This window comes from Neocloeon triangulifer, unplaced genomic scaffold (genome assembly GCF_031216515.1).
Source record: "Neocloeon triangulifer isolate White Clay Creek 2 clone unplaced genomic scaffold, ASM3121651v1 ptg000014l, whole genome shotgun sequence".
Lineage (NCBI taxonomy): Eukaryota > Metazoa > Arthropoda > Insecta > Ephemeroptera > Baetidae > Neocloeon > Neocloeon triangulifer.
In genome coordinates this window covers 12,032,139-12,045,129 of record NW_026775556.1, presented here as the reverse complement: position 1 = coordinate 12,045,129, position 12,991 = coordinate 12,032,139, and the positions used below count along the sequence as shown (strand labels likewise).

The window sequence follows — 12,991 nt, the reverse complement described above, 5'->3', positions numbered from 1 at the left end:
ATTTGGAAAAATACAGGAAATATCGGAAATATTGTTGAAACAGAATGCAAGTTACAGCCATTTCTATGAAATCCTTTCAGAAAATAAGACTCTGGTACAATAAAAAAAAAAAAAAATAAAAATAAACAATTTTCATTTTTTTTTTTCAAGATTTTACTGTTTAATCTCTTTTCCTTCTTCTAAATTTGAAAAGAGTGAAAAGATTTATATGCTATTATTCTTTATATTTTTCATATAATTGGTCACTATTACTGACTTACTATTTTTCATTTGCTTCAAAATCCGGCCTCTGTGGTGCCTTTTGCCTCTTTCGGAGTAAGAGTCACGCACTCTTTTTCACCTGCGTGTGTTTTGTTAAAACCCCTGTGTGTACATAAAAACAGGGCGTGCCTCAACGTCCGAACATAAATGGAGCATAAGGCCTCAGGCGTTGTGTCATAATTACTTTCGGACGGCAACTGTGGCTAAATCGGCCGCCACTCGCACGACACACCTGCCCTAATAAAGTCATATTGCCGTTCACAAAGTGGAAAGGAAACGGCCAAATGGAAAGTAGGCACGCCGAGACGCCGTTACTCAAAGAAATCAGCGTCCCTCCCTTGCAATTACAACGTTTGCTGATTGTCCATTGATATACGGGATAATATGCACTCGCATATAAAAATAAGAAGTACGGTGGGACATTTATAATTCACTCGTTGTCGGCTTTTAATGCAACGTCGAGCCATAAAACAATAACATTTTGTTTCACCAAGCGCGAGCACTGTAAACAACAAGGCGCGCGAATGAGTTATTTGCTAGAGTGGCTTTTAATGATAAATGCGTTGTTATCGCGGCTGCTGCTTAGCGCTTTACATGAAAGCAATAAAAAGCTTTTTCTGCTGTTGGGATAAAAAATGTGATTTTTAAAATGTATGGGGAAAAACGGCTCACTGTCAGATACAGAAAGCTTTGAAAAAAATTCAAACACTCATATGCACTTATTTTTAAAAGGCATAATGCATTATTATGTGTGTGCTAAAAAATTTAAATATGAGATAGAAATTTAATTTTTTTTCTAAGCGGTATCTTTTGTCAATCAAAACACATTAAAGTTCAATATTATTTCTTGAGGGGAGGGGGGAAGTTATTCGATCAGAGGCCACTTCTGTCTCCACAGGAATTTATACAAGAGGTCAAAATTTATCTAAAATCAAAATTCTTTCTTTATTATCTGGAATAAATTACCTTTAGCACAGTTTTAATATTTTATTTCCAGAGAAAAGTCTATTTTATTGTTTAAAATATTAATTTATAAGTTCATGATTACTTTTTCAGCAACTCTCTAATAAATTTTTAATTGTCTGCCAATTTCTTTTTTCCACGAGTAAATATTACCTCATATTAACAATTAGAGCAGCTGCAAAACTGACTCTGATTTTAATGACTAGACTATTATTGCAAAAGAGATCACTCGATCAAAGCTGTTTGTGGCAGCTGAAATCAATCAAATTGGTCTCGCAGCGACAATGACCATCACGTGTGGACCGAGTTAATTGTCCGATCGCGACTGCTAATTGGAGGTCTCCGGTGGCCATCAATACAACAAATAATCCGCCCCGAGCCAAGTGCATAAATATCGATGAGCCGCCGGCGCCATTATCGATCCCTTCCTGACGCAAATTACTCAAACACCCACCCACACTCATTTCCATCTCGCACCCGTTGACCACCCCCTCGCTGCAGTGTAATGATATCCACCCCGTGGGCTGTGTATGTGCATGCACGTGTACTATGTGTGTAGTGCACGTTCGTACGTATCATTGGCGGCGCTGTTATTACTCCGGTCGAGTATCAAAATATCGTGCTGAGAACTCATCAGACCGCTGAGAGGCGCCGTGCCGATTTTGCATACATGCAAAATGGGCGCCGCGTCCGTTGCGAAATACATACATTCGTAATTACGCCTGGCGCGCGGTGAGTCGTCGCCCCATTTCCCCTATTTCATTTTCATAATTACAAAACACACGCTGATTACTGAGCCCATTTGAAAGAGAGAATGGAACGATCGCTTAATGACATTTCTCACTGAATATCGGGAATATTTCTTGGCCAGAATGTAATTTGTTTTGATAATTAAAATAAAAATTAATAAAATAATTCTGTTTAAGTTTAAATTTTGTAGATATAGCAATTTATTTTTTTTTATTATGAATTATACTAATTTTTACAATTAAAATTTTATAATAATTTATTGATATATCACATTTTAATTTGATTAATAATTATCTGAGATGGCTTTCTTTTTTAATTTTACTAACAGACTCTATCACATCACATATGTTAATTAATACTTAATTCAAAAATGAAGCTCAAATTACAGCCCTACCCCATCGCATATAGATGAGGATATTAAATGAAAGGTAGTTATTAATCATAAAATCAAATATTATTGGACATCACTGATCTAGAGATACTTCACGATCCTTCTCCTTGCTTCTCCTTACAGCAAACTTCTCAATAACCTCTCTGATAAAATTTTACCAGCAGCCGAATTCGCCCTCGAGCCGTGCGGAAGTGCTCCTTGTGCGCAAAGTTCCTTTAATAACTCGATTTTGCGATGTTTTACACGAGGCGGATCGAGGCAAGGTTTACCTAACGAACTCATCCCTTGTGTGCTCAGGGGGCTGTGAAAATGCTGTTTGCGCCCGATGCGAATTTGCGCCGTGGAGAAATTCATTAATTATTACGAGCTCATCTGCAGAGCACAATATCGGCCGGGGACGATGATGTGCCGTTTTCCTATAAGAAGCCTGAAATATTTATCAAACACGAGCACACACACTTTTCCTGCTGAGCAAACAAAGGCACCGCCGTAAAAGCTGCAGTGGGCGCGGCGCCGCTCTCTCCCGTCGTCGCCTTAATAAATTGAAACATCAGCGTTTTCCCTCGGCACTAAAGCGGCTAATTTTGTTTTACTGCCGCTCTCGCTTGACATATTTTTATCTTAAAAGGCTTTTCGGGATATTGAGCAGCTCGCGCCCTTGTGCTCAGGGAATAGGATTGGCTTGTAGTGGTATGCAACCCTCGCAACACAAGGGATTGAATTTTATTTTAATTTTTTGTCATTAAAATAGCAAAAATTGTCTTAGAATCTTCAAGGGTCAAATAGCATTAAAAAAAACAAAAAACAAGTTAATTAACTAGTAAAATTATTTAATTTTTTTGAAGGTGGCTTGCATAATTTTACGCACTTAGGGAATAGGACGATAACTTTGTACAATTTACAGAATGCAAATGAGCGTGTTTGCGCAATACACTCCTTGCGAAAAATATCTGGAGGCCGAGTTTAAAAAATGGGTCGTTTTTGCAATTGCCAGCGGCACAACTCCTTTGACTACGCAGCTTCAAAGGCTCATTATTATTTGCTCTCCGTCTCGCTGGCTGCCTGCTTTTTGTTTCACAGCAGCCAAGAAGAGCAGCTTTGTATAATTGGATACATTTCATCTCGTTTTATATAATGTGTATGAAATTTGAACAGAGAGAAGCGACTCGCTGGCTCGTTCGCTGCTGGATTTTCCGCTAGAGTTGTCACAGTTAATGAGCGCTGCAGAGTTTACCTGCGTTTGCAAATGACGAGAGTAGAAACGTGCGTACGTACACTGATTGCCACTTGCCGGGCTCAGCCATTTTTCATCTCGGCGCTCCCTCTGAAGTGCTCGAGCTGATTACTTTTCAAAGTTCTTAATTGGATCACCTGAATAAAATTTGCTTTATGGAAAAAAATTGCAAATCATCCCAAAATGTATTTTTATCTAACATCATAAGTAAAATTTTATGTCAAGAATGAATTAAAAAATTTTCAAATATTTTTCTATTATTAAACAGGGGCAAATTAAAACAAACACATCCCCAGCTCTACAAATTAGTGACTTTGACATTATCACTTCTGCAATAAAAATAAAATATTAAATTAATGATTTTTACAAATTAATAAGAGCTCATTCAATAAATTTTACAGAAACTATTTCCTGGCGATCACAAATGTATGGTATTTTGTATCATTGCTTGCGCATTTTAACAAACACAAAACCGCACACCATCATCAGCGGCTTTTCAATTATTACGATTCCATTGTTTCGCGCAGCACGACAACAATAATCCATCACGATTATTAACTATCAACACGCTCTCTCCGGTGAACACTCACCGGGGCATTAATCACCACAGCTCGCTCGTTCGCACAACTATGACTGATTTATAATGTCCGTGTGGCGGTGATTTGGCGAGACGTCGTCGTGTGCATCAAATGGCCATCATTGTGGAACGACCGTGCACATCCATCATCCTCGCAGCTTACGAACGCGCGCGCCGATTAAATTGAATTTTGCGCAATAAAAATCCGTTCATCCAATTATGAAGAGACGAGAGTCTCTCGAGAGGGCGTCGATGGCGAAGGCAAATTGCTGTTGTTTGTAATTGCCTGCCAGAAAGTTTTGGGTTCGCAAATTACGCCTTCGGAGAAGAGCACCTTGCAGCTGAACTTTGGCGTCACCTTTCCGTAATTTCACCCCCAAGTCTAATGATAATCATTACACTTGATCGTACCCAGACCTGATTGAATCTGTTTTCAACTCCAAGCTTTAAACAAATAAATGGTCTAAACAATGTTGAAAGTGCCGAATTTATTTGTATTAATAAAAACGTTTAATAATTAAAAAGTCACTGTCAGAAATACAAGAGATTTTTTGTGTCAAAGGTTCTGGGAAAAATAGAAAATAAAATAAGAAGTCTCTTCAATCAATCTAATTGAAAAGTTTTCTGTAGTTACGTAGCAGAGACTATAGAGTGTAATTGGATCAAAGTGCTTTACATTTTTATAGAATCAATTCGACTTGAAACAGTAAAAAAGTAGCAGTCTGGATAACATAAAGTGTATAAAAGTTATCAGCGCATCATCTCTCTGCAGCTTTTGAACAAATTACTTTGGAAAATCTCCAGCGACATTCCCCAGAGGCTGCAACTTTTCCGCTGAAGCAAGTAGTTTCATTTCTCCTCGTGAACTTTATCCGCCATAAAAACAATGCCGAGTAGATGACTTCATGGCTCCATCAAGCGCCAAAATGAAAAGTTCTTTGACTCACATTCATAATATCCTTCCCTCTTTCTATCTCTCAGGCAAGGTGTGGTCTTCAATATTTCACGCGTTAATCGAGCTTTATGGCCGGCCTAATATGATAAAAGTGGCTCCGGGATGGGACCAGTATCTCCGAGGAGCACATAAAGTAAGAGGCGTAATAGCGTCGGCGTGACTAGCAGCAGTAGCAGCTAGGAGGGCGCACACGTGAACCAGAGAAAGGGAAAACGTGCGCGCACTGACTTTCTTATCTAACGCACACCACTTCGCAGCACATAAACGCTACGGCGAAATCGAAATCTCGCGCTCCTCCGTGAGCGTTTTCATCGCACTCTCGAAATGAAAAAGAATCTGCTTTCCACCTGCAAAAGTTTTGACGACGCTGGATATTTGAATTGCTTACTCCCCGCTGATCGATTTAATAACAGAGCTATTTTCGAATCGGCTCTCATTTATATTAATGTCATCCGGCTTCATGTCCGCGATCCATCATTTATCTTTTCTCTAAATAAAGCAACAGAAATCGTGATTCGAGCAACTTATATGGCTTCCTTCCTTTTTACAAATACAAAATTTAGATTTCTATCAGTCGGCGCCCATTAAGATTGATCTATATCAATGTAGATTAGGAAGAAAATTTGACCCTAAATAGCTAAATTGAGTTATTTGGAGTCTAGAAGATTTTTAAAATAGCTTGTTCAGCTTTAAGAAAACAAAATTATTCATGTATGTACACAGAAAAGAAAAATTAATATAATTTCCAAATTTCCAAGAAATATAAAAAAAAAGTCAGAAAGAGTTTTGGAATCTTTTTCTTAAATTCAGTTTTTAGTTTTCTGATCGATAACATACGTGTCAAGCTATATGATAATATTATTCAACTTATTATTTTTTAATAAAATTTTTGATATTTTAATAATTTGTTATCTAAATGAAATGATTATTCCGGATTATTCAGTAACGATTGTCTTGATTATCATAAAATATAATTTTTCTATGTGAGTGGCAAATAATTATGTAAATAAAGCTGAAACATAAGCATCAAAGCATTGTCTGGTTTAATTATCCATATTTACATAACAAATTTTGATCGAAATTGAAGTGCCTTAAATAAAATCTATAAAATATATTTTATATTTTCATGTTACAATTAGGTTTAACTCTAATTGCATGCAAATTGAACCACAATTCATTACGTGTCTGCCAACAATTTGCTTCACAACGAACAACAAAAAGCGTGTTCGCCGAAACCTGTGTCGAAATCTTTAATTAACGCCCATCACCGCACACGGCGCAAACACACACCGCCCGTCGAGTTAGTTCGAGACAGTAATTGCTTTTGGTGGTTTGGCCTGAAAAATTCGTCCCTTACCACCTCTCACTCAACCCACTCACCGGCAGGCACCGAGTCGAATTTACGCACCCACTAAATATTGATGGCGGCCGAGCGAAAGTTTGCACTGGAGAGAGAGCGAGTGCTCTTGGGCGAAATTATTGCCAGGCCAATTTATTCGCCGGCGCGACCCGACCCCGCATGTATCACACTTAGCGTGGACAAATTGCCGCGTTCAGCCGGCCCTACGTGCGTAATAATATCGCGCGCGGCAATAATTGCCAAAGATAGATGAGGCACCTCTCGATCCCAAAGTAATCCTTTAATAACTGCCGCCGTCGGCCCACATTTGGTCTAATCTCGCCCCGGAACACCGCCACTGAGTTATGGCCCATATATTTTCATATTTGCTGCTGCCGGGCTTAGCTGCGGGAAAGCTACACCACCGCTCTAATTATCATTTGGGGCGGCAGCAGCAGCAGCAGCCGCCACCGGGATCTTAATTAAGTTTTCGGACGGAAGATGAAGATTAAGAAAGTTGAGACGCCGTTTGGATTAATTAGCAGCATAATTGGGAAGATTCGGCGCGGTGTTATGAGGGTTATTAATGGCAGAGAGGCCATGGCAAGATTTGATATTATATCATTATTACAAATACTAATATATGAATTATGTATCAATTATTTATCTATATATGCATTTACAAAATGCTAGTCATATATGAGATTAAAATTTATTGTAAAATGTAAGAATTCTTCATATGTGGATGACATGGTATCTATAAAAAATTGAAATTTAACATTGTAGATGAAACATAATTGTTTTGAATTGATAAACATGAATCTTAAACAAATAAAACATTTATTTAACTAAATTGCACGTAAATATTATAATATAAAAATTTTAAAATAACATGAAAATAAAAAAGTATTTATACTAAATTATTTAAAATGTTAAAATTTTTTATTTATAATAATATTCTATTTTAAATAGATTATCGTGATTTCAGTTCAGTAATGTGATGCAATTATGCAAGTGTGCAAATGCAGCTTCACGTATCACGCCAGGCACTGATTGTTAACTGCCATTCCATCGCTCTGTGTGCAAACAGCAACTCAAATACATATTCCAACAGTCGTGTATTTATTTGTTTTGCATTTCGCCGTTCTAATAAAACGCGACCGCACAACACAGGCGACTAATTCCGCGCCTGCACATAAATACCCGCGACACACTCGCTCGCGGAACGGCTTTTTATTGGCAATAACCGTAATTACTCGGCCGTAGACGCGTGAGTTTACAATAATTATCCACCCGCTGTGAAATTTAATACACAGCGCAGCCGAACAAACAATAATCATGATTAAGTGGGCGTTGCATGGACGCCATTACGTTAATTAATTATCAATTAAGGACTGTTTAATCCCCCATCGGAGGAGAAAATTCATCGGTGTACTTTTGCACTAGGGGGCTGCACAGCTGGTGCCACTTGCAGTCGGAATTGCGCCTGCACTTGTTGGAACTGCACCCTTGACGCATTTTTTTCTCCCTCGAAATTGCCGGTCGTTTGCAAGGGAAAGCACACCTTGCCGGCTAAAGAGAGGCAATTATATTTCACACCAACTGCGGCAGAGGGTCACTGCGAATGTCTTTAATTGCCACGTTGAGGGCCATCAAAAGTGACTGCGCACGGGCAGTGCTGAATTCAAAGTGTGCGGAGAAATTTTCAGCGGGGTTCGTTTAAATATTTGTAATTTTGTGCATGTTTGTGAGGTCACGAAAAAAATCAATTGGAAATAATTTGTCGAAGGCTTTATTTTTATCTTTTCTAAAGTATTAAAATAAAATAAAATGCAAAATGTGTTGCCTCAAAAAAGTTAATATTAAATTCGGCATTTGTGTTTGCCTGATTTGATGTTATCTCAAATGATGATAATAAAATAATAGACATTATTTAGGCTCTAGCTAATTGTAAGATAATTATGTTTCATTTTGCTTTATGAAAACTTAGTTATGAGAAATCTGCAATCAAAGCATAGCATTATCTGTTTTGAATGAATCACTAAATGTCCATTATAAAATGAAAGGAAGCGATGCATGCGATTTTCCATCTTCGTTAATAACGATTTTAATTTTGTTATTTATTATTTATTTTGTAGAATCTATGTAAAGGTTACAATTAACTACCGCACGCATCACTATGCACAAAGATAGCGAGGATACAATGTTGTCACCAAAATTTATCTCAAATGTATGAACTTGTTGAAACTTATATTGTTTAAAACAAACTAATTTTGACCATGTCAATTATTAAAACTTAAAAATTTAATAAAATTGCTTGAATAAAAGTAAAATATACTAAATGAAAAAAATTAATTGAATAAATTTATAAATTATAATTTATAATATATAAATTTGATTAATTAATACAAAAAATTTATTTTCTAAATAAAATATGTGATTTTTAAAATAAAAATAACTATTACTTATTCTTCTTGGTCATTACAAAATTTTTATCAATAAATTATTTATTGTAGTACAAAACAACATATTTATTTGTAATATTATGCACATAAAATTTTCTTACCTACTGCCTGGCCCAGGTGCACACAGCAACACAAATAATACAAACAAAATAGAAGGCGCCCCTGGCAGTAGCTAAATCAACAAGCAAAACAAAAGAGAAATTTCGATCTCTGAGGTGCACCGTGGACAAAAAAAACGCTACGGTCCCCAAAGCAGCACCCTTAATGAAGAAAAACGAACACCAATCAAATTTATTTTCATCTTGGGGGACCAGAGAAAGCAGCTGCTGGGAAAATAAACGGCCCGACCGATTATTGATTTTGTTCCTCGCAATGCTACATTGCCCCCGGAGTGATTATAATTGACGCCCGTGCAGGAAAAAAAAATAAACAATAACGATGGAAAATCAGCACCGCAGGTCATCCGATTGTGTTTGTCGCCGCTGTTTTTTCTTTTTCCCGTGTTTTGCATTCGAAAGCGCGGTGAACCTTTTAAAATGATTTCGTCCGATGTTAATGGAACGGCCTAATGCAATTTTGATTGCCAAACAGGGCGCGATGGTTGCCAGTCACGAGACCATTTCGCCGCGTTCAAACCATTATCCTCTTGTGGGAAAGTCTGGCGAGTGAGCCTGGAATTTTCGGCTTGTGTGCGCCAGGGGAAATGCACCATAATAAGAGAAAATTGAGGTAAAAGTTGCACTGGCTTCGTTTGAGTCATTTTCCTTCCTGAAAATACTTGTTTCTAAATTTATTTTAAATTTCTCCTGATTTCTTCTAAAAAATAATAAATTTACTTCAATTATCAGTTAAATTTTCAATTTTTTTTTATTTACTTGTAATGTTTAATTATTCTCCTTGTCAATTATTGCGTTTTTTTTTTGTCAGAATAAATTTAAACTAATTTTGCTTTTGTAATCAAATCTTTTAATTTAATTTTTAATGAATGGAAATTAAATAAGTTATCAAGTACTGTGTTTTTGGAAATTAAAACACGCATTTATCTTAATAAAAGAGACCTAAAATCTTATGGCTCAATCAACAGAATCAAAATCAATAATATAATATGAGCACCAGACGGTATATTTTTATCCGTTTTCCGTCATGACTTGCAAATCACAAACGACCCTCCCTGGGCAAAGGAAAAATCAAACTTGGCGATAAACTTCAAACACAGCGCAGGGCAGAGATGATTGACAAGCAAAGGCTGCTGATAAGAGGTTGTTTCTACTCTCGGCATCTCATCGATTCGACATACATCAGACGTTGCTGACAAGGGTCTATTAACATCGATATGACGGCCCTGTTTAATATTGCTGGCGCGGGTATATTGATTTATCGCTTAGCCGCCGGTCCGGAGCGTCGAGTACAGCGAGTGTGTGTCGTCGAAGGGAATTCGTCTCTGGCAACTTTTCCGCGCCTTACTGGGACGCACGCACTTCATCAAACAAGCCATACTTTCCGAGAGAGCGTGAATTTACTTTTGAAACGGCGCGTTTCTTGCGCATTGCTGATGAGGCTGTCAGCGTTTAACTTTGCAGACTCGAGTATTTTCGCGAAACTTTGCTGTTGGCAGCGAGTTCTGTTTCAGAACATATGCGGCTTCATCAAATGCTGACGTTGTTTGAATGCGAATGAATACTTCAAAATTGTAAATTGTCACATTTAATGGAACTCGATAAACATGTGATTTTTGAGTTAATTTAATCTTGAGATCGGATCGGCAAAGTAAAATAATAGTTTTTTTTTTCATTCATCTTTCTATCGAGAATGGTGTTGATAACAGTCTAAATCTCTAGCAATGGCCAAAAATACTTATTGTGCTATAAGTCATATAAAAATTTTTAAAGGCAAAGTTTTGTCAGAAAATCTCTGGAAATAAATTCAGTAGAGAAATTGAGGCATATTTTGTTGGAACGGCCTTCTCCTTAATCTGTGTAATTTTATAGAAGCAAGAGTTGTCAAAAAATTATAAGAAGACAGTGTGATTATATTATTTTATATATAATAAAGGCAAAAACTTCAGAAAAAAATTCTGAATGTTTTAGAACAATTGTAATTTTGACAGGAAAGTTTTTTACTAAAGTAATTAGCTTAATTTTCTTAATCTGATTTAAATTTAATTTTTGCTCTAACAATTGTATTGAAGTATTGAGGAAAGGCAAAAACATAATAATATGGTTTTCTTTGAGCTCGTTGAGATGATAAAAATAACTTCTTTGCTACTAAATTTGCTAAAATCTGGAAACGAAGTTCATTACAGAAAATAGATATTTTAATTAAAATTGATTTTCGTAAAGTATAATTTCGCATAAAGGCTAAAATTTCCTCTTTGGATATATTTTTTTTCCAAACATGTTCCAGCACGTATTTGTTTTATACGACACAAAAATTTAGTTTGCTAGTCGCATAGCTCGTTTCCTCTAAATTGGGTAGCGCAAAAATTAAGCAGCGTACATACATGTTTGCCGCGCATTTGCGTAAAGTGTTTGTCTGGCGTGGCGATAATCGGCGGGAGGACGCGTTGAGCCAAACATTGGGCGTGCGTGAAGAGGGTGCAAAACTACTCACCGGTTGTCTGGCGAGGCTCTGCCACGAGAACTCGAGGGCGGTGATGTTGGCCGGGATGGGCACGACGAAGTTGAGGGCGTACGAGTTGATGACGCCGTCGCGCACGTAGTACAGCTCGGCATTCAGGCCTGCAACATACACGCGCAATTGTTATTAACTCGCTCATTTGCTGCGAAATTACACGCGGCTTTGAAGATTGCCGAGTTATGGAGATCGTCGGCGCCCCTTTACAGGCCCCGAGTGTTATCTTGGCGCGGCGACTAACTCACTTTCGGATTTGCAGTGACGCGCACATAGGCCCACCCTGCGGCGGTGCGGCGTGTCTCTTTTGGCACCAAGTTTCGTCAGTGTCGCTTTCAACCCCTTGTTCGCTACTTAAATTTGTAAAGGGGTTGCGTAATGACTTTGCCGCGAGTTGGAGCATTTTGCAGCAAGCAAATTTTCACAAGAATCATTGAGGGTTCTAAATGTCAAATTATGTACAAAAATCACTATAAAAGTCTAAAAGTAATTTTTAAATGTTGAGTACTTATAAATTGTATTTTCTTTTTATCAAGCATATGAATGTGCTATAAATTTTTCTGTTGCTCTATTTTTATCAAGTGAGCAACAAACTTGATTAATCATTTCGGCAAAAAATAAATGTTAATTGTTTTTTTCCAGAAGCTTTTAGCCCAAAATGGGCTTCAATATAACTATATAGAAGATTACGTAGCATATTAAAGCAGCTAAATATTAAAAATACTGCCAACACATTTAAGATACAGAACAGTAATTTTTTTTTTTTGATCAGTCGTGATTTTCAAAACATTTCGGATGACAAAACTTGCAACTTCTGTCTCAGTTACCCAAAATGTGTTTTTCAAATTTTGTCTTTGTAAAAGAACGATTAATAATGTTAAATTGTAAAATTTGGTTTAATAATTAATTTTCAGAACGTAAAAAGAATTGCAATATTTATTTTCATTAGTTAATTTTATTAATTCGTTTATATTTAATTATTAATTTTTATAATAAAATTTTAAAAATTAATATTTAAAATTACCATGATGGAATTAGAAAGAATAATATTAAAATCTGTAAAGAACTAATATATTGCAATATATATACAAAAAAAAAACATAGTTTTCGTGAGCATGATAAGTTAATCAATGAATTATAGAAACTTCAAATAAGACATTTAATTTTGGCTCGAAAAGTTTAGGTTTCTTTTTTAATATTCGATTCCCAATTTGAATCAAATAAAATTAATGTAAAATATATTTATTACTAAATTTTGAATTCACTAAGCCAAACAACTTAATTTGGATAAATTAAATGCCATTTTTTTTAGTTCTCCCCAGGTGCTCCTCATTGATTGAAAACATTTCAGAGAAACCTCAAGCATTTGATGCATGCTTTTGACACTTTAACCAATTAACTCTGCAACTTTAACCGCTTCCAATT

The 12,991-nt window shown here is 36.5% G+C and overlaps 1 protein-coding gene across 1 annotated transcript in view; it reads right to left on the bottom strand.

The window, feature by feature from the left end:
• The window catches only part of LOC132200071 (tyrosine-protein kinase RYK-like), a 62,292-nt gene that overhangs the window by 26,037 nt on the left and 23,264 nt on the right, over positions 1-12,991 (bottom strand). The window contains exon 2 of the mRNA XM_059625260.1: positions 11,546-11,673. Within this exon, the coding sequence (XP_059481243.1) occupies positions 11,546-11,673 (128 nt within the window). The remainder of the gene's footprint in view (positions 1-11,545; positions 11,674-12,991) is intronic.